At 42.5% G+C, this 23,798-nt stretch overlaps 1 protein-coding gene across 4 annotated transcripts in view; it reads right to left on the bottom strand.

Annotated features, from left to right (window-relative positions):
• Positions 1-14,220, bottom strand: part of CXADR (CXADR cell adhesion molecule) — a gene marked incomplete at both ends in the record, with an annotated part of 74,428 nt that extends 60,208 nt beyond the window's left edge. For 3 of the 4 annotated variants that reach the window (XM_079705323.1, XM_079705324.1, XM_079705326.1), the window contains one exon: positions 14,163-14,205. In XM_079705323.1, coding sequence (XP_079561449.1) covers positions 14,163-14,205 — 43 coding nt within the window. Of the gene's footprint in view, positions 1-14,162 lie in introns of all 4 variants that reach the window. The other variant, XM_079705325.1, reaches the window with a different exon arrangement.
• Between the last annotated feature and the right edge of the window lie 9,578 nt (positions 14,221-23,798).

Below are 23,798 nucleotides of genomic sequence, written 5' to 3'. Positions count from 1 at the left end.
ATCCTAAGAGACTACTACAAGCAACTCTATGCCAATAAAATGGACAACTTGGAAGAAATAGACAGATTCTTAGAAAGGTATAACCTTCCAAGACTGAACCAGGAAGAAATAGAAAATATGAACAGACCAATCACAAGTAATGAAATTGAAACTGTGACTTAAAATCTTCCAACAAACAAAAGTCCAGGACCACATGGCTTCACAGGCGAATTCTAGCAAACATTTAGAGAGGAGCTAACACCCACCCTTCTCAAACTCTTCCAAAAATTGCAGAGGAAGGAACACTCCCAACCTCATTCTACAAGTCCACCGTCACCCTGATACCAAAACCAGAGATGCTACAAAAAAAGAAACTTACAGACCAATATCATTGATGAATATAGATGCAAAAATCCTCAACAAAATACTAGCAAACAGAATCCAACAGCACATTAAAAGGTTCATACACCATGATCAAGTGGGATTTATCCCAGGGATGCAAGGACTCTTCAAAATACACAAATCAATCAATGTGATACACCACAGTAACAAATTGAAGAAGAAAAACCATATGATATCTCAATAGATGCAGAAAAAGCTTCTGACAAAATTCAACACCCATTTATGATAAAAAACTCTCCAAAAAGTGGGCATAGAGGGAACCTAATAAAGTCCATATATATGACAAACCCACAGCAAACATCATTCTCAATGGTGAAAAACTGAAAGCATTTCCTCTAACATTAGGAACAAGACAAGGATGTTCACTCTCACCACTATTAGTTAACATAGTTTTGGAAGTCCTAGCCACGGCAGTCAGAGAATAAAAAGAAATAAAAGGAATACAAATTGGAAAAGAAGAATTAAAACTGTCACTGTTTGCAGATGACATGATACTATAAGTAGAGAATCCTAAAGATGCTACCAGAAAACTACTAGAGCTAATCAATGCATTCCATAAAGTTTCAGGATACAAAATTAATGCACAGAAATCTCTTGCATTCCTATACACTAACAATGAAAGATCAGAAAGAGAAATTAAGGAAACAATCCCATTCACCATTGCAACAAAAAGAATAAAATACCTAGGAGTAAACCTACCTAAGGAGGTAAAAGACCGGGACTCAGAAAACTATAAGACACTGGTGAAAGAAATCAAAGATGACAGAAACAGATGGAGATATACCATGTTCTTGGATTGGAAGATGACTATACTACCCAAAGCAATCTACAGATTCAATGCAATCCCTATCAAATTTCCAATGGCATTTTTTACAGAACTAGAACAAAAAAATCTTAAAATTTGTATGGAGACACAAAATACCCAAATAGGCAAAGCAGTCTTGAGGGAAAAAAAAGGAGCTGGAGGAATCAGACTCCCTGACTTCAGACTATGCTACAAAGCTACAGTAATCAAGACAATATGGTACTGGCACAGAAACATAGATCAATGGAACAGGATAGAAAGCCCAGAGGTAAACCCACGCACATATGGTCAACTTATCTTTGATAAAGGAGGTAGGAATGTACAGTGGAGAAAGGACAGCCTCTTCAATAAGTGGTGCTGGGAAAACTGGACAGCTACATGTAAAAGAATGAAATTAGAACACTCCCCTAACACCAGACACAAAAATAAACTCAAAATGCATTAAAGACCTAAATGTAAGGCCAGACACTATAAAACTCTTATAGAAAAACATAGGAAGAACACTCTTTGACATAAATCACAGCAAGATCTTTTTTGACTCACCTCCTAGAGTAATGGAAATAAAAACAAAAATAAACAAATGGGACCTTTGCACATGGCTTCCCTGATGGTGCAGTGGCTAAGAATCCGCCTGCCAATGCAGGGGACATGGGTTCGAGCCCTGGTCCGGAAAGATCCCACATGCTGCGGAGCAACTAAGCCTTTATGCCTCAACTACTGAGCCTGTGCTCTAGAGCCCGTGAGCCCCATCTACTGAGCCCACGTGCCACAACTACTGAAGCCCACGCACTTAAGAGCCCGTGCTCTGCAACGAGAAGCCACCACAATGAGAAGCCCATGCACGACAACGAAGAGTAGCCCCCACTCACCGCAACTAGAGAAAGCCTGCATGCAGAATGAAGACCCACCACAGCCAAAAATAAATAAATAAAATAAATAAATTTATTTTAAAAAAATTAAAAAACAAACAACCCAGTCAAAACATGGGCCAAAGAAGACATACAGATGGCCAAGAGGCACATGAAAAGCTTCTCAACATCACTAATTATTAGAGAAATGCAAATCAAAACTACAATGAGGTAGCACCTCACACTGGTTAGAATGGCCATCATCAGAAAATCTACAAACAACAAATGCTGGAGAGGGTGTGGCAAAAAGGGAACCCTCTCACACTGTAGGTGTGAATGTAAATTGATACAGCCACTATGGAGAACAGTATGGAGGTGCTTTAAAAAACTAAAAATAGAATTACCATATGACCCAGCAATCCCACTACTGGGCATATACCCAGAGAAAACCATAATTCAAAAAGACACATGCACCCCAACGTTCATTGCAGCACTATTTACAATAGCCAGGTCATGGAAGCAACCTAAATGCCCATTGACAGATGGAATGGATAAAGACATGGTAAATATATACAATGGAATATTACTCAGCCATAAAAAGGAAAGAAATTGGGTCATCTGTAGAGATGTGGATGGTCCTAGAGTCTGTCATACAGAGTGAAGTAAGTCAGAATGGAATTTCTATATTCCATTAATGTGGAATCTAGAAAAATGGTACAGATGAACCAGTTTGCAAGGCAGAAATAGAGACACAGATGTAGAGAACAAAGGTATGGACACAAAGGGGGGAAAGCGGGGCGGCGAGGGCGGTGGGGGGGAATGAATTGGGAGGTTGGGATTGACATACATACACTAATATGTATACAATAGATAACTAATTAAAAAAAAAGAAAACCCTTCCATAAATAAATAAATAAAATTAATTCTTAGTGAATTGAGGGGAAAGGAGTAAGCCACATTTCTGTTCAACTCCAGTCTGAAGTTAAGAGGTCTGAAGAAAGAGCAAAGCACACATAATGGAATCCAACTCTTGGAGGGTATCAAAAATGGAATTTTCTTATACAACCTATCTGTTCAAATTAGCATGCAATCATTTTAGCCTTTCTAAATAAAAGTTTTGTTTTTTTAAACCTTAAAAAAAAAATTAAGTCTCAGCCTGTTTTCAATCTATGTAGTGTATTATTTTCCCCATGTTATCTAATACAGAGATGCTAATTTCAGAAGTCTCTGGCAAAACAAATGCAAATAGGGTATTTTGCATTATGGGTAAAGCAGATCCGTTGCCATAGTGAATATTTTCATCACCTTCGTAAAATAACATGTATAGCTTCATTTTAAGAAATCTGCCTTTGCCTCCTCGTTCAAAAACAACCACAAGTTTTCTTTTCTTCCTTTAATTAACATGAAACAGGAAAAGTGAGTACCTGGCCAAAAAAACAACAAAAAAAAGCAAAGAAACTCAGGTGAAGTGTCTTATAAAGATGAGATCACAGGAAAAAAAAAAGCAAAGAGACATAACAGCAAAACAAGCAAATGTCACCTACTTGCGGAAAATACTTAAGTTAATAAAGAAAAGGTTAGTTACAATAATAATAATAATAAAAAACCCTGTTGTAAGCATGTCTAACTGTTGTAAGATTGCCTCAATCTTGGCATGATTTCCTTTCTAATATCCCAAAATAAATTCAAATTTCCTAGCAACCATCACCAGGGACCACTCTATCCTTACTTTCAATCTCTCCATAAATGCATTTATTCCCCACATAGGCAAGCTAAAAATATTATTTTTGTCCATATATTTGTTTTGTCTACCTTATACCTAAAATATAAATGCATATAACTACCAAAAAAGGACAGCTGATATAATTTTGTGTGCAACAAATGCTCTGATGATTACAAGAAACTAAATAACAAGGGACTTTATTTAACTTGTTGTCAACGGGAATACTGTGATACAAATAATTATTTTAGATAAAATCTCATGAGAGCAGTTCCAAAGGCATTTTCCATTTGACAAAGCTGTTTTGATGGCACACCACACCCATGCTATTTTAGTTAGTGGAATGTTCTGAAACTAAATATGGTGGAAGGTGACTGGGAACTAAAGCTCCAAGTTCTAGACCTGTACTGACCAAAAGGGTATCTGCTAGCCACACACAGCTACTGAGCACGTGAAATGTGGCCAGTGCAAACTAAGATGTGCTGTAGGTAAAATACCAGATTTTGAAGGCTTAGTATGAAAAAAAAAATTAATCTTACTGATGTTCAATTTGACCACATATGGAATTAATATTTTGTATATATTGGGTTAAACAAAATATATACAAATTGATTTCACCTTTTCCTTTTCACTTTTAAATGTGACTACCAGAACATTTTAAATGACATATGTTTCTACTAGGTCAGCATTGTCTTGGACCAATGCCATAATTTATTGAACTTAAGGCCTATACAACTTGATTCCTTATTAAAAAAAAAAAAAAAAGTGTCCTTCCTACCCATAGGCTGTCAGGAGAGTGGATTCAAATGAGATGCATGTGAAACTGTCTTTAAAAACACAGTAAGATCACTTTTCTAGCCCAGAGTTACCAGCTCATTCTAAAAGTATCAGATTTCACAGTGTACAACCAAGTAGGTTAAAGAGTCTTCTCAATTCTTACTGTAGAACTATCCAGGGCACAAAACACTTGAAGTTTCTGTCTGGTCCATTAAAGAAAACCCCCATGGGAATAGTCTGGTATTCAAGAGTTCAAAGCACTCTTCACTGGGGAATCTGAGAGACTGAGGAGGGTCAACTAGAGTCACTCTAACGATTCAACAAAGATGTGGCTCAACACGTTTGATTTCACCGTATCTGCATATTCCTTGAGATTCCTTGAGAGCATTTTTATCTGTGCAGCCAAACCATACTTCCTTTGGAGAAACCTGTAAAACTCACACAGGGACTCCCCTGGTGGCGCAGTGGTTAAGAATCTGCCTGCCAATGCAGGGGACGTGGGTTCGAGCCCTGGTCTGGGAAGATCCCACATGCCTCGGAGCAACTAAGCCCTTGTGCCACAAATACTGAGCCCACATGCCACAACTACTGAAGCCCGTGTGCCTAGAGCCCGTGCTCCGCAGCAAGAGAAGCCACCGCGATGAGAAGCCTGCGCAGCGCAACAAAGAGTAGCCCCGGCTCGCTGCAACTAAAGAAAGCCCGCGTGCAGCAACAAAGACCCAAGGCAGCCATAAATAAATATCTAGATAGATAGATAGATAGATAGATAAAAGCTCACACAGAACATACAGTTACACGATAGGGAAGTGAAAAAGTAATCATGATTAGTTATGTTGCTTCTTCCTGAAATCTAAAGTTTTATTTCTTAGAAGTAAATGAAACAGCATTCCCATTCCAACCTGTAAAATATCTTTGAAAGAATGAAAGTGATTTAATAGTCTGTAAAGAAATTTGCATTGTCTCAGTATGTATAAACATTGGTTAATGTGACCATTAATCCTTTTCTCACCAACTATCAAAGGTCAAACTGGACCATGCCACTGATCTCACACCTACCCTAAAAATAGACTGTTACTATCTCCTTCCCTTATCCTACCTTCCCTTTGTCAACAGAGCAGGCAATAACCTTTTCTTCTACCAGCACCCTGCCAATTAAAATAAACCGCAAATACTACTGAGTCAAGCTAAGGCCTTTAAGGCTTAAACTTTAATTGGCTAACTCATTATTAGAAACCAGAAAGGGTGAGTCAATGAGGGGAGGGAAAGCCTACAGAAAAGACCAGTGGGAAAGCACAAAAGAGGTAAATGTTCCTTTAAGTCACCATTTTGCCACTGAATACAGAAACATTTTCAACTTCCTTCCCATTTTCTTTTACGTAGAGACAGTAATGGATTCAACAAAGTGAACAAATTACAAAGAATATCAATAAATGAGCCCCAAGAGATCACCAAACCATAAACTACCAGCCTCCTGTACAGACCACTTCACTGTGCCAAGGTGAAGTTCTCCCATCCCCCCTCACACTCTACCATTTGTAATTTCAGCCCCACCGAAAAAATTAAGTAGAAAATAAAGGAGCCAGGGCTAAAAAAGGTTACTGCTCTTTACTTCCACTTAGCATCATATTCTTAATAGAAACCAATCTAATTCCAAAACCAATCTAACAATTATTCTAGAACATTAGATTTGTTTTCTTTAAAAAATGCAAGGGAGGCACTTCCCTGATGGTCCAGTGGCTAAGGCTCTGAGTTCCCAATGCAGGGGGCCTGGGTTCCATGCCTAGCCTGGGAACTAGACCCGGCATGTGCGCCGCAACTAAAGATCCCACATGCCGCAACTTAGACCGGCGCAGCCGAAATACATAAATAAATAAAAATAAAAATGCTACGTAGATGACAGTAAGATAAAGCCATAAGCTCATTTCAGTTAGATAATTTTTAATTATTTTCCAGGTTACCTTAATAATTACTTTAAAATTTTTTAAATTATTTTAACGTTCACATCCATTACTTGCTGCCCACCAAATGAAGCAAATCAAAAGCTCCCAGTCTCAATTCTTGCCTTTACTTAGTTACACCTGATAATGATTTGAGTATGATAGAGGAAAGGTAGAAACGAAGGGAGAGGGGAGAACAGGTTGAAAGCAGGGGATTAAAATGAGACTGGAGTGGTAACATAAACTCACTCCAATACTGAACGCATGGCAGGGCTGACACACCCAAAGCTGGCCTGTGCAGGACGCTGAGCCCAGCCCTGCTCACACCTCTTCAACGATATACCTATTCTTGATCTTCAAATACTCTTTCCCTTCCAGGTCTTTTCTCAAGCCAACAAACAGAAATTCATGCCTAGTACATCTTTCCCCATTTATTTCCTCACTCAATGAAAAACCAATTATGAAGCTACTTCAACCATCTTAAGAGATGGTGGTATACACTGAGGTATGCTGTATCCCTCCAGGAGTGGCTGGAGGGATACAAGTGACTTCGAAACTGGGTGTAAGCTGGGAAGAGAATATGAAAAGTCAAGTAAGGTACTCAGATTTTTGCCTGGGCATTTTGGTGGCTGAAAATGCCATTTAATGTGCGAGAGAACAGTAGTTTGGAGACAGGTTCAACTGGTGGTACCTGTGGGAAATCTAAGCAGAGCTGTCAAGTGAGCAGTTTGACATTATGGGCAAAGCTTTGGGAGAGTGAGACAGGAAACAGACTGGAGGCTGTAAGGACATAAATGGTAACTGAAGCCAGAAACTGACATTTAAGTAGAGGGAGGAAAGTGGGCCCACAAAGGAGAATGAGGAACAGCTCATGGAGGAAAGAGATTAGTCAATAGAGACATTCTCGCTAAGAGGTCTAAGAGATTGAAGGTGTGACATGTCCACTGGATGCAGCCACAGCGGCCAGTGCAGTTTCACAGGAGTAGAGGGGGGTGAAAATCAGATTGCAAAGGGTGGAAGAATTAATGGATATGAAGGAAAATCCACTCCTTCGAGAAATCCGGTGGAGAAAAGGAGAGACAGGCGGTGCTGAAAGAGGGATATAAGGGTTGAAGCCATGTCAGGAGGGATATTTAAGCTTTTTTAAAGTTGATGGGATCCCTACATAAGGGGTGGGATGAGACAGTGACATCCCCTGGGAAGCCAAAGGGTTCAGAGTCCCGGAATGAGTGTAAAGAGGAATACACTGTTTTAAAGAAGAATGATCATGTGAACAAGGTTCTATGTCTGGGTGGTTGGAAGTTAAGAGTTCTAGATAAACAATGAAGACCTACTGTAGAGCACAGGGAACTATATTCAGTACCCTGTAATAACCTATAATGGAAAAGAATCTGAAAAAGTGTGTGTGTGTGTGTGTGTATACACACACACACACACACTGAATCACTTTGCTGTACACCTGAAACATTGTTAATCAACTAAACTTCAATAAACACACACACACACACACACACAGAAGTTAGAGTTCTTATCTTCTGGCTTCTACCTTCTCCCATGGAGTCTGCTACTGTCCCCTGGAATGAAGGCCATACGTGCAACGTGCACTAAACCAACTGCAAGTGCAAAGTAATCTCTTATTCTCTACTTACCTGATGCCCTCTCCTCAATCTCTTAAAATCTAGCTTTACTCTCAGTACAGGTACTGTCCTCCCTCTGGATTCGATCACTTCCCAGATGTTCTCAATAATCTCCTAATGTAAGACCCACTGGCCTCATTTCTTCATCAGTTTCTGGGACACCCTCATCCTCTAGTTCTCCTGCACTCTCCATAAATTCTTACTGTCCCTGGGTTCCTCACCTCCTGACTACTTATTAGATGTTGATGTTCCCCAGCATCACATTTCACCTTCTTTTCTAGTCCTACCTGCTTTTCCTGGTTAACCAGACACAGATGCCACCTATCAGCAGTGATTCTCAATTCTGTATCACCCATCTTTGCCTCTCTCCTGAGATCCAGTCCTTTGCTTAAGTCTTCCTACTGGGTATCTTTCACTTCCATTCCCCTCAGGCACCACAAATACAACGTGTCCAGCAGATGGAGATCTGAAAGGGTATAATGTGCCTTGGGTTCAGTGCGTATAAGGCATCTAACGAACACTTCTCTTTTTGATGTGCACCTGAGTCATTATGAGGGCGTGAGGACGTGTGAAGACGTGTCACTGTCATCTCCCTAAAACTTGCTTCTCCTTTCTTTATTCCCTATAGGTTAGTGACGTGATCATTCACTCAAGCCAGAAATCCTACTGGCTTCCTCCAACTTTTTCTTGCCACTCATTCAATCCACCAGATACAGGTTCCTCTGCATCTCCCTCAGAACAATTTTCATTTGAAACAGGAAGCCCAGCACCACTCTGCTGTATTTCAACAGGGACTGCTTGTGTCCAGGTCATCCCAGATGGATCAATGCGTTAGATCTATTGGTCCTACCTGCCTCCAAAACTGCTGCAGAGTTCTACACCATTCAAGAGAATAAATCTCAGTGTATAACCTCACTTCTTTAACACCTCCACAAGATTCTCAGTGCCACTCCTGGGGGATCATCTCCTAAGCTCCTGGCACAGTCTCTGGGTCTCTGTACACTCAAAGTGCACTCAGCAGTGACATCATGTGGAACCTGTTAAAATGTAAACTCTCAAGCTCCACCCCACACGTCCTCATAATGACTCAGGTGCACATCAAAACGAGAAGTGTTAGTTAGATGCCTTATACGCACTGAACCCAAGGCACATTATACCCTTTCAGATCTCCATCTGCTGGGAACGTTCCACCAAACCTTTTGCACCTTGCAAACGCCTCTACTATTGTAGGGGCATCTAGCACAGCCATAGTATACAGTAGGCCATAGTATTTGAATGACGGGATCATTTAATCAGTTAATTAATGGTAATTAATGGTAATCAGTTAATTAATGGTAATTAATAGTACAGGCAAATGCCTGTACTATTGTAGGGGCATCTAGCACAGCCATAGTATACAGTAGGCCATAGATATTTGAATGATGGGATTATTTAATCAGTTAATTAATGGTAATTAATAGTACAGGCAAATGCCTGTACTATTGTAGGGGCATCTAGCACAGCCATAGTACACAGTAGGCCATAGATATTTGAATGACGGGATCATTTAATCAGTTAATTAATGGTAATTTCAGTTGAGGACCTGCAGAGTCTGAGGTACTCAAGTGCATTCAGGTGGGATGCCGAATGTTAGGCAGTTGGAAATAGTGGCCCAGAATTCAAAGGAGAGGTGAGTTGGCAACATTTTTAAGTCACTAGCAACGATTCTGAGTGTACAGTGATGGACAGATGAAGTCACCCAGGTTTAAGATGGAGGCTGAGAAGAGGGCTATGGGTTAAATCATGGGGGAGGCTGCCATTTAAGGGACCTATTGAGGAAGGTAGTGAAGGGCAGGTTAACAGAGTAGGAAAGAACCAAAGTAGCTGCCAAGGAGCTCTAAAGAAATAAATGGATTCGGCACGTGGTTATTGATACCTTTGGCAACTGAAGCAGGTGGGTGAGACAGAAGAATGAGGTCAGAGATAAAGCAGAGGCTTAACTTCTAACAATGGAATGAAGAAAGGCTAATGGAATGGTCACTAGTGGAGGACCATCTTTTTTTTTTTTTTTTTTTTTTGCGGTACGCGGGCCTCTCACTGCTGCGGCCTCTCCCGTTGCGGAGCACAGGCTCCAGACGCGCAGGCTCAGCGGCCATGGCTCATGGGCCCAGTGCTCCGTGGCATGTGGGATCTTCCCGGACCGGGGCATGAACCCGTGTCCCCTGCATCGGCAGGTGGACTCTCAACCACTGCGCCACCAGGGAAGCCCAGGACCATCTTTATTGGATGAGAAGGGAAAGAGATATAACTGATGAGAGCCATATCATATACATAGGCCTATGGGCAAAGAGGCTGAAAACATTCAGACGTGCAACATTTGCTGAACACTTGTGATCTGCCAGGTGCCACAAGCTAACACCGGGACTGTGACAATGAACAGCAGCACAGGTAATGCCCCTGCCCTCTGACCTAGTGCAATGAGATATACTGGGTAATTTTATGGAAACCCCACAACAGATAGGGTAAGGAGCCAATGTTGGGTGGCTTGCCTTGGAGAAGGGCAACTTTTGCCCTGGTGGTGGTATAATGACAGGAATGTAATTAAGAGAGAGGCATATGGAGGGGATAAAGTTCACATCTAATAATCTTCATTTTTTTCAAGTAAAGGAAAAAACACCAGGTAGGGACTTCCCTGGTGGCGCAGTGGTTAACAATCCGCCTGCCAATGCAGGGGACAAGGGTTCGAGCCCTGGTCCGGGAAGATCCCACATGCCGCGGAGCAACTAAGCCCACATGACACAACTACTGAGCCTGCGCTCTAGAGTCCGCGTGCCACAGCTACTGAAACCCGTGAGTCACAGCTACTGAAGCCCGCGTGCCTAGAGCCTGTGCTCCCCAACAAGAGAAGCCACCACAATGAGAAGCCCACGCACCGCAACTAAGAGTAGCCCCCGCTCGCCACAACTAGAGGAAGTCCGAGTGCAGCAACAGAGGCCCAATGCAGCCAAAAATAAATAAATAAATAAATAAATAAATTTATTTTTAAAAAACACCAGGTAAAGCAAAACAATAAACATTTCCCACTATATCAACTGATATAGTGGGATTCCCATTCTTGACACCAGCAGCAACTGAAGCACAGAGAACAGGGTCCTGCCGCCACTGCATGGCTAACAAGTGGTTTGGAGACCAGAATCACCGGCCAGTACTTTACTTTCACTCATATTGACACTGTGAAAAGCAGCAGCACCCCAAACTTTAACACTGCCATCCCTAGGTGACAATGATGCTGCTGGGTCATGGGCCATTTAAGCTTACAACACCAGTCTAAGCCCTGGATCCTCGTGTTCGCAGAGGGCCTGAAAATATTCAACTAAGATCAAGAAATTAAAAGGCTAATAATAAAAGCCCTCACTATTTGGTACACGGTCAAACCAACAGCAGGTTCTTAATAAATGACAGATAACCAGTGATACAAATTTAAGATGTCGATTAGAGGTAATCAAAGAGGAAAGTGGCAGCATAGTGATAAGAGCAGGGATTCAGAAGGAAATTTGTGACCTTGGTGAGTAAAGTTATACAACCACTTCATGCCTCAGTTTCTCCACTTGTACAGTAGGGAACATTATAATACATATATATCCTCCAGGGCTGAAAGGTAAATTAAATGAGTGTATGTAAAGCCCTAGAACAGTGCCTTGCATTTAATAACTGAGTAATCAGGGACATTCCTGTTGGCGCAGTGGTTAAGAATCTGCCTGCCATGCAGGGGACACAGGTTCGAGCCTTGGTCCAGGAAGATCCCACATGCCGCGGAGCAACTAAGCCCGTGCGCCACAACTACTGAGCCTGCACTCTAGAGCCCGTGTGCCACAACAACTGAGCCCGCGTGCCTAGAGCCCGTGCTCCGCAACAAGAGAAGCCACCTCAACTAAGAGCAGCTCCTGCTCGCCACAACTAGAGAAAGCCCGCGCGCAGTAACGAGGACCCAACGCAGCCAATAAATAAATAAATTTATTTAAAAAAAAATAACTGCGTAATCAAGGCTTTATTTTTACTACCACTGCTACTGCTCTATCACTACTGACCCTACTATTACTAGTGGTACGACTAGGTAGGCGATAAAAACGCATCAAAAAGTGTTCCATCAGCAACCAGAGTACAACACAAAACTCTACAACCCACATAGACAGCTCTAGAGGAAGATATACTAATAGCACTGCAATTTTTAATATGTAAGCCTCCACCTTGTTTTGCCAATTGTAGAATCCAATCAGGTTACCACTCACACTGAGTTCATGGCAATAAATTTCTAAGATGTCAAGAAGTATCTGAAGAAATAGCCAAAGCTATATATCAATTACAGTTTTTGAGTTGTTTCCTAAGCTGGAAAATTGAAGTAAAATAGTTTAGTTGAAGCCAACAGTCCTTTAAAGAGATGTTCATTGTACCATAGTGTACAGTTTATGAGCAGAATGACTCTATATGTATCAAAATATCCTAGGATGAGATTGTGCCTACCAAAGTGAGGCATCCAGAAAAAAATGAAATCCAGACAATTATCCTGATATCCCTGGGCGGGGTGGGGGTGGGGATCCTCTATATGGTTTATGTTCTTCCACTTCTCTGCTCTAGATATGGGCTAAAACATTTTTTTCCACAGAGATCACAATGTTCTCAACTTCTACTTCAGTTTAGTCCTTGACCAAAACAAGGTGTATCATGTAAAATGGTTACGGACTCTTAGCTTTTCCGGAAGCTTTACTTTGGAAATTTCAGCCATGTCTAAATGATATGTATTAAAAAGGTGGAGTGTAATGCTATAGACTCATATCGAAGATTAGACTTGTTAATAGAATGTTGATCCCATGAGTAATGCTCACAGCTGGGGCATCCAACAATGGAATTAACATTTCAACAGGAAGCAGAGAGCCATCCCAACAGAAAGGGCCACTCGATCCAGCTTTAGAGCGCTTAAAAAAATTATCCTTCCGGAGGCTACACAAAGTGTGCCTCCTAGGGTCCCACCGATGGATTTTTTTGTTGTTGTGGTTGGTTTAATGAATCCTTTGGTTCTAAAATGCTTACTTTGACAAAACAATATCAGTTGGTTAAAGCACGGACATGGCAACCAATCAGTTTTTTAAAGATATCGAACGATTATGCCTTATATCCACGCAGCTTTAAATGCCCTTTTCCCCCTCCCGAGAAAGGCGCAGTCGAACATGCATTACTTGGCGAATCCTTTCGAAATTCCCTGTACAAGTCATCTTATCAAAATGAATCAAAACATTATAAACTCAAAACCAAGGTTACTAATTTCTCCTTTGCACTTTGCCCCGCGACTGCAGAAATCAATACTGCATTTTTGCAGGAATCTACTTCTGATTTTCCACAGTCCACTTCGTCGAGTTACCGTCTAGTTAACAGCTCGTGCCTGGGCTCGCCTCTTCCATGAGACCAAGAAGGCTCAGCCTACAGTTCGTTCAGCGCCTCTTTCCTAGAGGTAGCTTGGACGATCCGAGGCACTGAAAAGCTCAGTGTCCATTTAATCATGGCGTTTGTAATTCGGTCTCCTGGCTTGGACTGCTCGACACCTGAAAACTCGCCGCCCAAGGCTTCTGAAACCGGGTAACCCCGATGGAAACGACACCGCGGCTAACAAGGGAAAGGGCAAGAGCAAATAAAGCAAAGCCCGCACCCGCGGCAAAGAATAGCCTGGGAGAGACGCCAGGCGCAGCCGGCACGCCGCGCCCACCCACCCGCGCCCGGGGAGCCCTCTCCACCGCCGCCCCACATCCCGGGGCTCCGTCCCCCACTCCAACGCCCCCCCCGGTACCCCACGGCCCCGCAGGGCTCCCCTCCCAGCGGCCCCACCCACCTTCGGGGCTCGCGCGCCCGGTCCGGCAAAATCACCCCGGTGCAATTCCGCGCGCACCGCCACCACTGCCGCAGCGCCCCCAAATCGCGCCCGCCCCCTCCCCCAAGCCCCATTGTTCCCGGGTGGCCGCAGGCAGCGAGCGCCCCAGGGTTGGCCAGGCAATAAAGACCCGAGGGACCGATCTGTCCCCCACTCACCCGCGACACCGCACAGGAGCAAGAAGCGCAGCAGAAGCGCCATGGTGGCGGCCCAACTGTGGGCGACGACTGCAGGTAGGCGGCTCTCCTCACCCGGGGTCTCAGTCACCGGGCTCCCCGCGCGTTCCCGACCCGCTGGCTGCGGCGGCACCTCGCAGCCCGGTCCCACCCCGCCCTCGCTCGGCAGGTGAAACACGTCACTTCCGGTAGTAGCGAAGCCCCGCGGCGCGCGCCGTCCCTGCCAGGCGCGTGGGGTTGCTATGGCAACCGGGAGCCCCCCCCCGGCGGGCTGCCCTGGGACCCACGCGAGTAAGGAACTCCTGCCAGCGGAGCTGGGGCGTTGACGTGCGCCGGCAGCCACTCGCCCCAAGCCTGAACTCGGATCCCCCCCTCAATGCCTTCAGTTAAATTGGGTTTGTGCACGTGGGTCGGGCCAGCCCCTCTCCCCAGACGACTGAAACTGCTATCGCACCCTGGCTTAAAGGCAAGACACGGGACAAAACTCGCCCACCTGCCCCCGGACCCTGAAAGGCAACTAAAGCAGTCAGCCCCGCCTGCACTTACCCCACCCTCCCCTCAGGGTAGTAGGGGTGGGAGCCTCCAGCCACGCCTCCTGTCTCTGGATGTTTGCTGCTGGGGCGGGCTCTTCCACCTAAGGCCCTAGAGGAAGCCAAGTGGGCAGCCCTGGCATTTGCTCCCATCTCGTAGAGTCCTTTCAGGCTGATGAAGAAGAATGCTAGAGAAGGCTTTTCCCCATCTCCAGTAATGACTAAGCTAATTTGGGAAATACCCGGATTGGGCTTCCTCCCTTGTGTTTAAACGTTATTCCAGCTCTGAAATTGGCCAACAAGGAACAGTGAGGTTGAAAAGCGGGGCTAAGTAGGGACGGTTAAAGGCTTGGGGCGGAGGGGGCGCGGGCGGTAGCTGGGAGACCAGGGGATTAGAGATCTTGAGTCTCGCAGAATCTCCCGGTCAGCCCTGCAATGTCGCCTCTGCCTCCTGGTGCCCTCCGTTACTTGTTCTTCGTTGGTCTTTCCAGATAACGTTTATTTATATCTGCTGAGAGACTTTGGTGTTCACGGCAGCTCCTTATGAGGAGTCAGTTAGTGAGGAGAGAAGCAGTATTGTGCAGTGGGTAAATTCTTGGGCTCCGGAATGGGGTAGTAACTGGTCAAGTAACTTAGAAACAGCACCTACACCAAGGGTAACTATGAAAATTAGAGACAATGCGCAAAAGTATGCTTGGCACCGTGCCTGGCACATAGTAAATGGTCAGTAAAGTGGAAGCTAATAGAAAATAATATTGGAAAACTCTTGTTATTTATTGAACTAGCGAAGAAATTAAACCAGTTATCGGGAAGACCAAAATTGCCCAACTGCAATTTAGGCAGGTGATTTGCAACCCTGGCCTGCACATTAAAATTATCTGGAGAACTTTTGTAAAATACGAATACCTGAACCCCTACTCCAGCGATCCTGATTTAACTTGTCTCCAGTGGGATCCTGGCTGATCTAAGGAGAGTCCAGAGTAACTGCTAGGGACTTCCTATTAGTTGAGGAAACAGGAATTATACTGGATATGATTGAAGGTATAAAATATTTGGAACTTGAAATTTTACGTACCACGTTATATGTTATGAGATTAGAAGAGATTAAGTATTAAAGTTCATATCTATTTCAGACTGTTTATGAGGACTCTTCTAGTATTAATCACTTCCAAGCGGCACACATTTTGTTATCAGGTTGCTACCTTGAGTGTCTCCTTCAGTAGAAAGCAAACCCACCCTCAGGGGTCATCTCAGGGGTCATCTAGAGGAAATCTTTAGCAATTACCCAAAAGGATTTTCATCTTAATCCTTTTCCTTCTGGTACTTTGTTTTACACTCCTTACATTTTGCCTCCTTCTGTGGTAGGCATTTTCATACCTATCAATCACTTCTCTTACTCTGAATATTCCTAGAAGGCCAAAAGGCACATTATTCATCTTTTTTACTCTGGGGAGCACAGCCCATAGTAGGTTCTCTAGCATTTGTTGAGCTGAATATATTTAATTCATATATTAATAAAGTGTATGTAAATATCTGTACAATAACTCACAAATCATTGCATCTTAATATAGCTTTTTAGCAAGTAAAGGTAAATTTCACGAAATTAATGTTTTCTACTTCTTTAGGTTACTGAACACAGGTTTTTCTAATGTATCATCTCTAAGATTTAAGTAACTTTGAAAGGAGCAGTTTATCTTATTGAGTGAACCGTTTTTCTTTTAGAAATTACATTAAAACTGGGGAAAAAAGTTATTTGAATTGAAGTCATCTTTAGACTTTGGCTTATGAGTACATTCTTTCATATAAACAGTAGCTGAAATTATGCAGTAGTCTGAAACTTCTTAATGACACCTTAAATAGTCTTTGTTGTTGTTGTCAGCTTGGAAATTATGTCTCCTGGAATCTGTAATGAGATAATCTCATTAATTCTGGAATGTACAGATTATGGATTGTTTGGTATCCTCAAACCAAGGTAACAAATAGCACGCAACCATTAAATAAATTGCCCTTTCTTAGGGACCAAGCACTCCAAGACAAGTGTTTGTTGGAAAGGAAAGGTTGCTTTATTCAGGAGGCCAGCAACCTGGGGAGAAGGTGGAACTCCAGGTGGAGTTATTCAAGAACCAACTCCAAAGACTCTGCTCGACCATGAAAAGTTTTAAAGGGAAAAAGGGGGTGTTAATTGAAGTTAATCATTTGGGGAGGATTTTAGAGTCTTTGTCATCTTCCACTGTATTCAGACTTTCTTCTGATTGGTTGGTGGTGAGGTGACAGTTTGGTGCTCCAGGACTCTTGTGCTCAGCCTGGAGTTACCTTCCTCCGCCTGGGTCGGGGGCTTTAGTTCCTGCAGAAGAACTCAAAGATATTGTTATGTATATTCCTTGAGCAGGACCCTGCTTTATTGCTGTGCTATTGTTTCTTTTTTTTTTTTTTTTTTTTTTTTTTTTTTTTTTTTTTTTGGCATTACGTGGGCTTCTCACTGCTGTGGCCTCTCCCGTTGTGGAGCACAGGCTCTGGACGCGCAGGCCCAGCAGCCATGGCTCACGGGCCCAGCCGCTCCGCGGCATGTGGGATCTTCCCGGACCGGGGCACGAACCCGCGTCCCCTGCATCGGCAGGCGGACTCTCAACCACTGCGCCACCAGGGAAGCCCTGTGCTATTGTTTCTTGATTGCTCTTCCTTTGTTTCTGCATTCCCTCACTTTTCTGATTAGCAACTGTTTGAACCTGCCCTTTGGACTTCAGGGAAAGTCAAAGAGGCTGATTGAAACCTATTTCCTACAAACAAGAAATGGGGACACAGAAAGGATTTGTACCCTGGAGGGCCCCATGGGGTCCTGCTCAGTTTTGAAACTATTTGAAGCTTCATTTGGACCATTGCTGGCCTAGAATTCAACTTTCTTTTTTTTTTTTTTTTTTTTTTTTTTGTGGTACGCGGGCCTCTCACTGCTGTGGCCTCTCCCGTTGCGGAGCACAGGCTCCGGACGCGCAGGCTCAGCGGCCATGGCTCACGGGCCCAGCCGCTCCGCGGCATGTGGGATCTTCCCGGACCGGGGCACAAACCCGCGTCCCCTGCATCGGCAGGCGGACTCTCAACCACTGTGCCACTAGGGAAGCCCCAGAATTCAACTTTCTTGAGTGCATTCAGTCAGTAAACTTTCATCCATCTGCTTTTCAGTTTCCAAAAATTTGGTACTTCATCTTCTGTCTTCTTTGTCCTTATACCTGGAGGCCTTTTAAAGTCTATTTACTGTGATTTTAGTGAGGTTTTCTTTGGGAGAGTAGAGGCAAATGCATGTGTTTAACTCTCCATCTTTATTCAAAAATCTGCCCTTGATTGGGGTGAAATGTTCCCATGAATATTGAAATTTTTTAAGTCTGAAGAGAATTGACATCTTTACTCTTCCCCTGAATAACACAAGGATCTTAGACTGGTTTAACCCCTATCAAATCCCTCTCCTAATTTATTGTAATCCATTGTTTTTGTTCTGTCTACCTTATAATTATACATTGTCTTTTTTTTTTTTATAGCCAGTGTCTAATTCGATTTGTCTTGTGGAAAGGGAATGTTGCCCGCCACTCCAATAAACAAAGAATGTTGCCTGCCATTCCAGTTCTACAAGGATCAAGCCATCAACCACTGCAACTGCCCTCCCCCACCCAGTAGTGCACCCTGAGGAGAATTCAGGATGGAGAAAAACAGGAAGCATTCTGTGCTTTGGATACCAGCCCTAGATAGTTAAGATGCTTGTCTAAGGAATGATTTCAGGGAGCCCAGACTCTTGCATCTTCCCACGTAGAGAAAAGCACTAAAATCACTGACTTGAGATATCTGTTTTTTTGTGATTAGCAGTAATATTTTGATGTTTGACGACATGTGTGTGCGGTGGGGGTTTTTTTCAGCAAAAAACTCCTATGTATATCCTGGCTCCTCCCTTACCTCTTTAAAGCAGTTCCCCATAACTATCTGAGAGACTGTTCCCCAGGCTATATCCTCATAAGGTCCCCAAATAAAACTTCATTCACAATTTTTTTTTTTTTTTTTTTGTGGTACGCGGGCCTCTCACTGTTGTGGCCTCTCCCGTTGCGGAGCACAGGTTCCGGACGTGCAGGTTCAGCGGCCATGGCTCATGGGCCCAGCAGCTCCGCGGCATGTGGGATCTTCCCCGACCGGGGCACGAACCCGTGTCCCCTGCATCGGCAGGCGGACTCTCAACCACTGCGCCACCAGGGAAGCCCTTCATTCACAACTTTTAGATTGTGTGTTTTTCTTTTTTTAAAAAATTTATTTATTTATTTATTTATTTTTGGCTGTGTTGGGTCTTCATTTCTGTGCGAGAGCTTTCTCTAGTTGCGGCAAGCTGGGGCCACTCTTCATCGCGGTGCACGGGCCTCTCACTATCGCGGCCTCTCTTGTTGCTGAGCACAGGCTCCAGATGTGCAGGCTCAGTAGTTGTGGCTCACGGGCCTAGTTGTGGCTCACAAGCCTAGTTGTGGCTCTGTGGCATGTGGGATCTTCCCAGACCAGGGCTCGAACCCGTGTCCCCTGCATTGGCAGGCAGATTCTCAACCACTGCACCACCAGGGAAGCCCTGTGTGTTTTTCTTTCATCAACAGTCTACACATTCTTCACCATTTCTTCTTGTATCTCAAAACGCTTCTTTTCCTTCCTCCAGAAGTATGTCCTTTACAAATTCCTTCACTGAGGATCTCTTTAAGGTAAACTTTGTTTCTGTTTGTCTAAAAATATGTCTTTATTTTGCCTTCATTCTTAAAAGGTAGAGTTCTTGATATAGAATTTGGGGCTTATTAGTCTGTTCTGTCAATGCTTTCAAAATACTATTCCACTGTATTCTGTCTTCCTTTGCTGCTCTAATGAAGTCAATCTAATGATCCTTGTAGTTAATGTGGCTGTTTTTAAGAGCTCTTTGATTTGTTATTCAATTTCATTACAATTGTGTCTAGTTTGGAGTTGCTGTTTATTTATCCAGCCAACGATTTCCTGAACCTGAGAGAATTACTGTCATCCCCCAATTCTGGAAAAATCTCAGTATTCAAAATCTTGTTGAATATTGCTTTTCCCACTTTCTTTTATCATACTCTGAGATACCCATTAGATGTATTTTACACCTCTTCATTCTAACCTTCATATCTCATTCTCATATTTTTCATGTGTTTGATATTCTGAACTGAATCCCAGGTTTTATCTTCCAGTTAATAACTCTGCTCTTCAGTTGTGTTGAATCTTCTATTCAGTTCTCCAAATGGATTTTAATTTCCACTACACTTTTCATTTATAGATATTTAATCTTTCTTCATATTTGTTTGTTCCCTACTCATACTTCCAAATATCTCTTATATTTCTTTAAGCATATTAAACACATTTAATATAGATTAGGTGTACAATAATTACATTATTTGAAATCTGTGTGTCCCATTTTATTTCTTTGTTGTTTATGCAGATTCTTGCTCATGTTAGGCTTCTTTTTTCATGTTTTATGATTATTTTTTAGCATAGTCTTGGTATTTGTGGAACTTTATCTGTGTGAATCATTTGAGGGATTTAAGTGCTTTCCTTGAGAGAGGATTTGTATTAGCTTCTTCCAGGATCTTAGGGGCACTACCAATCCAGGGAAACTTAAAAACTGATTTTTGGCATTATGTTTATCAGATAACACAGTTAAGGTAAGTTTGGATCAGAAACCAGCATGAGGAAGGGCTTGTAGTTATAAATTCTCAATGAGGCTCATCACTCTGATCACTTCAATAGCCCTTTTAGATAAAATAACAATCCCATGCTCTGTAGATTAGCTGTATAGAGAAATCAAACCACATCTTCCTTTGTTGATCACCCTCCAGATTTTTTCACTTAGATGGCTCCATTCAGTTTGTTGAATCATTTGAAAAACATTATATTTAGTTGCTTTTGTGAGATGCTCTGTTGTCTGGGTAGAAAAATAAATCCTTGTTAAGGATTTCCTCAGCAACTTTTCTTCACAATATCTAAGTTAGGGCATTTCTAAGGCCACGTTCTAACTTTCACAGGCCCTGGGTGTTTTTGCTTTTGTGAACCTCTTCTACCAATAAAAAAAATATTTAAAATTGTCTTTTATGGCTGTGTTGATATAAAGACAAACTTAATTCAGGCTAGATCATATCATTATTTCTTCTAATTTAGAAGAGCTAAAGGAGGACTTCCCTGGTGGCGCAGTGCTTAAGAATCCACCTGCCAATGAAGGGGACACGGGTTTGATCCCTGGTCCGGGAAGATCCCACATGCTGCGGAGCAACTAAGCCCCTGTGCCACAACTACTGAGCCCGTATGCTGCAACTACTGAAGCCCATGCACCTAGGACCCATGCTCTGCAACAAGAGAAGCCACTGCAATAAGAAACCCGCACACCACAATGAAGAGTAGCCCCCGCTTGCCACAACTAGAGAGAGCTCGTGCACAGCAACGAAGACCCAACACAGCCAAAAATAAATGAGTAAAATAAATAAATTTAAAATAAATAAATAAAAGAACTAAAAACATTTTCACAGGCCCTGGATAAGTTGGCACTGGGCATTGCTTCTCTCTCCCTCCCTCTCTCCACCCCTAATATAAGTTGTTACGAAGATACCAATAATATTAAAGGTTTTCTTTGAAAGGAAATAAAAGGAGTCAGCTTTCAAAGTTCCTTCTCATCTCTGTCTCTATTTCACTTCTTTTGCCAAAAGTCCCTAACCTTATGGTTTCTTCATCTGCAGTTCCTTTTGTCTACTTTTCCTCTTAGGCCAAAACCATACATAATGTATTAAATTGCCCTATACTAAAGATAAGAAAGAGGTAAGATATTTACCTAGGGGAGAAAGTTTATTGCTCGTTTGGTTTTTTTTTAAGCTCTTCCTCCATCTCCATGTTCTATAGTTTATATTTTGGCTTTGAGGTATTTTTGTTTGCTTGTTTGAGTGAAAACCAAGCAAACAAACCATCACTAGGACTGGCAGAATAAACCAGGAGCTTATTCCTCTTTGGCAAATTTTACCCTAACTTTGGTGGTGACCTTTAGAAAAGAATGTAAACTTTGTGAACTCTATCATAATTCTCAGGAAGAAAGAATTATAGTGGCTGGTGTTCTGAGAATAGATGACTTCATATTTGCAGAGTGCTCTGGGCATTTTAGATCAAAGATGCTGAGACTACCCAGCATTAAGCCCATTTAATTTATACCTAGATTATAAATTTAAGTATTACAGAAGTAGATGGAGCCTCATATACTTTATATTTTGCTGGTTTCTTTTTGGCTGGAGACAACTTTCTGTCTGATAGGTAATAACAATGCTTTATATTAATAAGCTGTATAACATCTTTCATCCAAGGAGTTCAAAGAACTCAGCAGTTATGACTCATTGTTCCTTAAAATATCTCTACAACACTTGAGACAACACACTGTGAAGTAAACTGGTTATAGGCAAAGAAACTTGAGTCATGGAGCCATTAAAGTGATAACAAAGCATTCCAGGAGTCAGAGATGTAATTCAGAATACGTTCCCCTCTCTTTGATTAGACCATAATGACACAGAGTAGCACACATTCCCTCCGTATAAAGTTAGCTCTTCAAGGGCTTCCACTGTGTTTATGACAGAGATGATACGTCTTAACTATGAATGGGATTAGCTCTTACCTACCTTTCCAAGCTCATCTCATACTCCCTATGCCCCTGTGGCTACAGCCACTTTGCAGAAACTGTTCTCTCTGCCTGGAATACTTGACCTTCTCAAGTGGGTATCTCCTAGTCACCCTTCCTGTTTCAGATCAAGTGTCCCTCCCTAGGAAACCTCTGGATTAAATCAAATTTCAGCTTTAGAGTTTCTCAAAGTACCAGGCACCTTCCCTTCAGAGCACTTGCAGTTTTATACTTGAATATGTTATGTGATTGGTTAGTGCCTATTCCACTCTCTCTTCTATAGGCTCCAGGAGGGCAGGGAACATACCTGGTTTTCCTTACTGTTGTTGCCCCAGCATCAAGTTTAGTGCTTGGTGGTAAATATGGGCTCAAAACATACTTGTCAACTGAACTAATTTAGATTTTAGGGAAAGTGTTCTCTCAGAGTTTGAACAGGAAGAAAATGGTTGGCATTCTAAGTCCTTATTCTAACATATCCGAATAGGAAAATATATAGACTGTTATAACAACTTAATTCAAACTAAAACCATTAAAATTCCAGTAAGATGACAAGAGACATATCAGGAAAATGGTGAAAGGGGGAGAACACATAAAAACTGTGATTAAGAGGAGCTACCACAACTTAACACAAAATTTATCTCTAGTCTTTGGAAATCTGAGATTAGACAAGAAAGTTAGGAGGTTATTTCTGTAGCTGGAGTCCCCACTTGAACCCAAGAAGAGGACTTCCCTCTGTATTTCCCTTTGTCTCTGTGACCTCCAGTCATCAACTCACATTTATTTGATTGGTCAGGAGGGACTCACGATAGAGCAAGCCTGAGAGACTAGATGCATTTGAGCTGTCTGTTCCCTGGCCTTACTGAAGGGCTCACATCTGAGCGTGCAGAGTTGCTGCCAGCAAAAGCCGTAGATGTACTGACCACTTGAGTGTAACACAGAGTGGGCAATAACCTCTCTTCGTGGTGATCATTTTGTAATGTATGGAAATATCAAATCTCTACACTGTGCACCTGGAACTAACATAGTGTTGTAGGTCAATTATACTTCAATTAAAAAAATTATATACCTAAAAAAAAAAAAGAATCTTGTGAAGTCAGGTGTGTGTGTTGTTTTTGTTGTTGTTATCGCTTTTTGTTTTAAACAGGGCTTGTCATAATCCTGTGTTTTGGGAAGAGGCAGTACCAAGGATGGATCTGAAGAGGGGAGAAAGAAACAAAGGAAGGAGATCATTGAAACCACTGTCGTCGTCACAGTAAAAGCTGGTGGGGTCTGAGCTCAAGTTATGGTGGTGAGTGAGGTTTGGGAGACATTTCAGAGAAAGGACTAGCAGGATGTGAGCCTGTGAGGAACAGGAAACAAGCACAGCCATCTCAGGCTTCCAGGTCTGAGCAATCAGTGGGTAAGGTGCTATTAACTAAA

Source organism: Hyperoodon ampullatus (assembly GCF_949752795.1).
Source record: "Hyperoodon ampullatus genome assembly, chromosome: 5".
NCBI lineage: Eukaryota > Metazoa > Chordata > Mammalia > Artiodactyla > Ziphiidae > Hyperoodon > Hyperoodon ampullatus.
The sequence above is the reverse complement of the archived record's forward strand: the minus strand, read 5'-3'. Positions and strand labels throughout refer to the sequence as shown.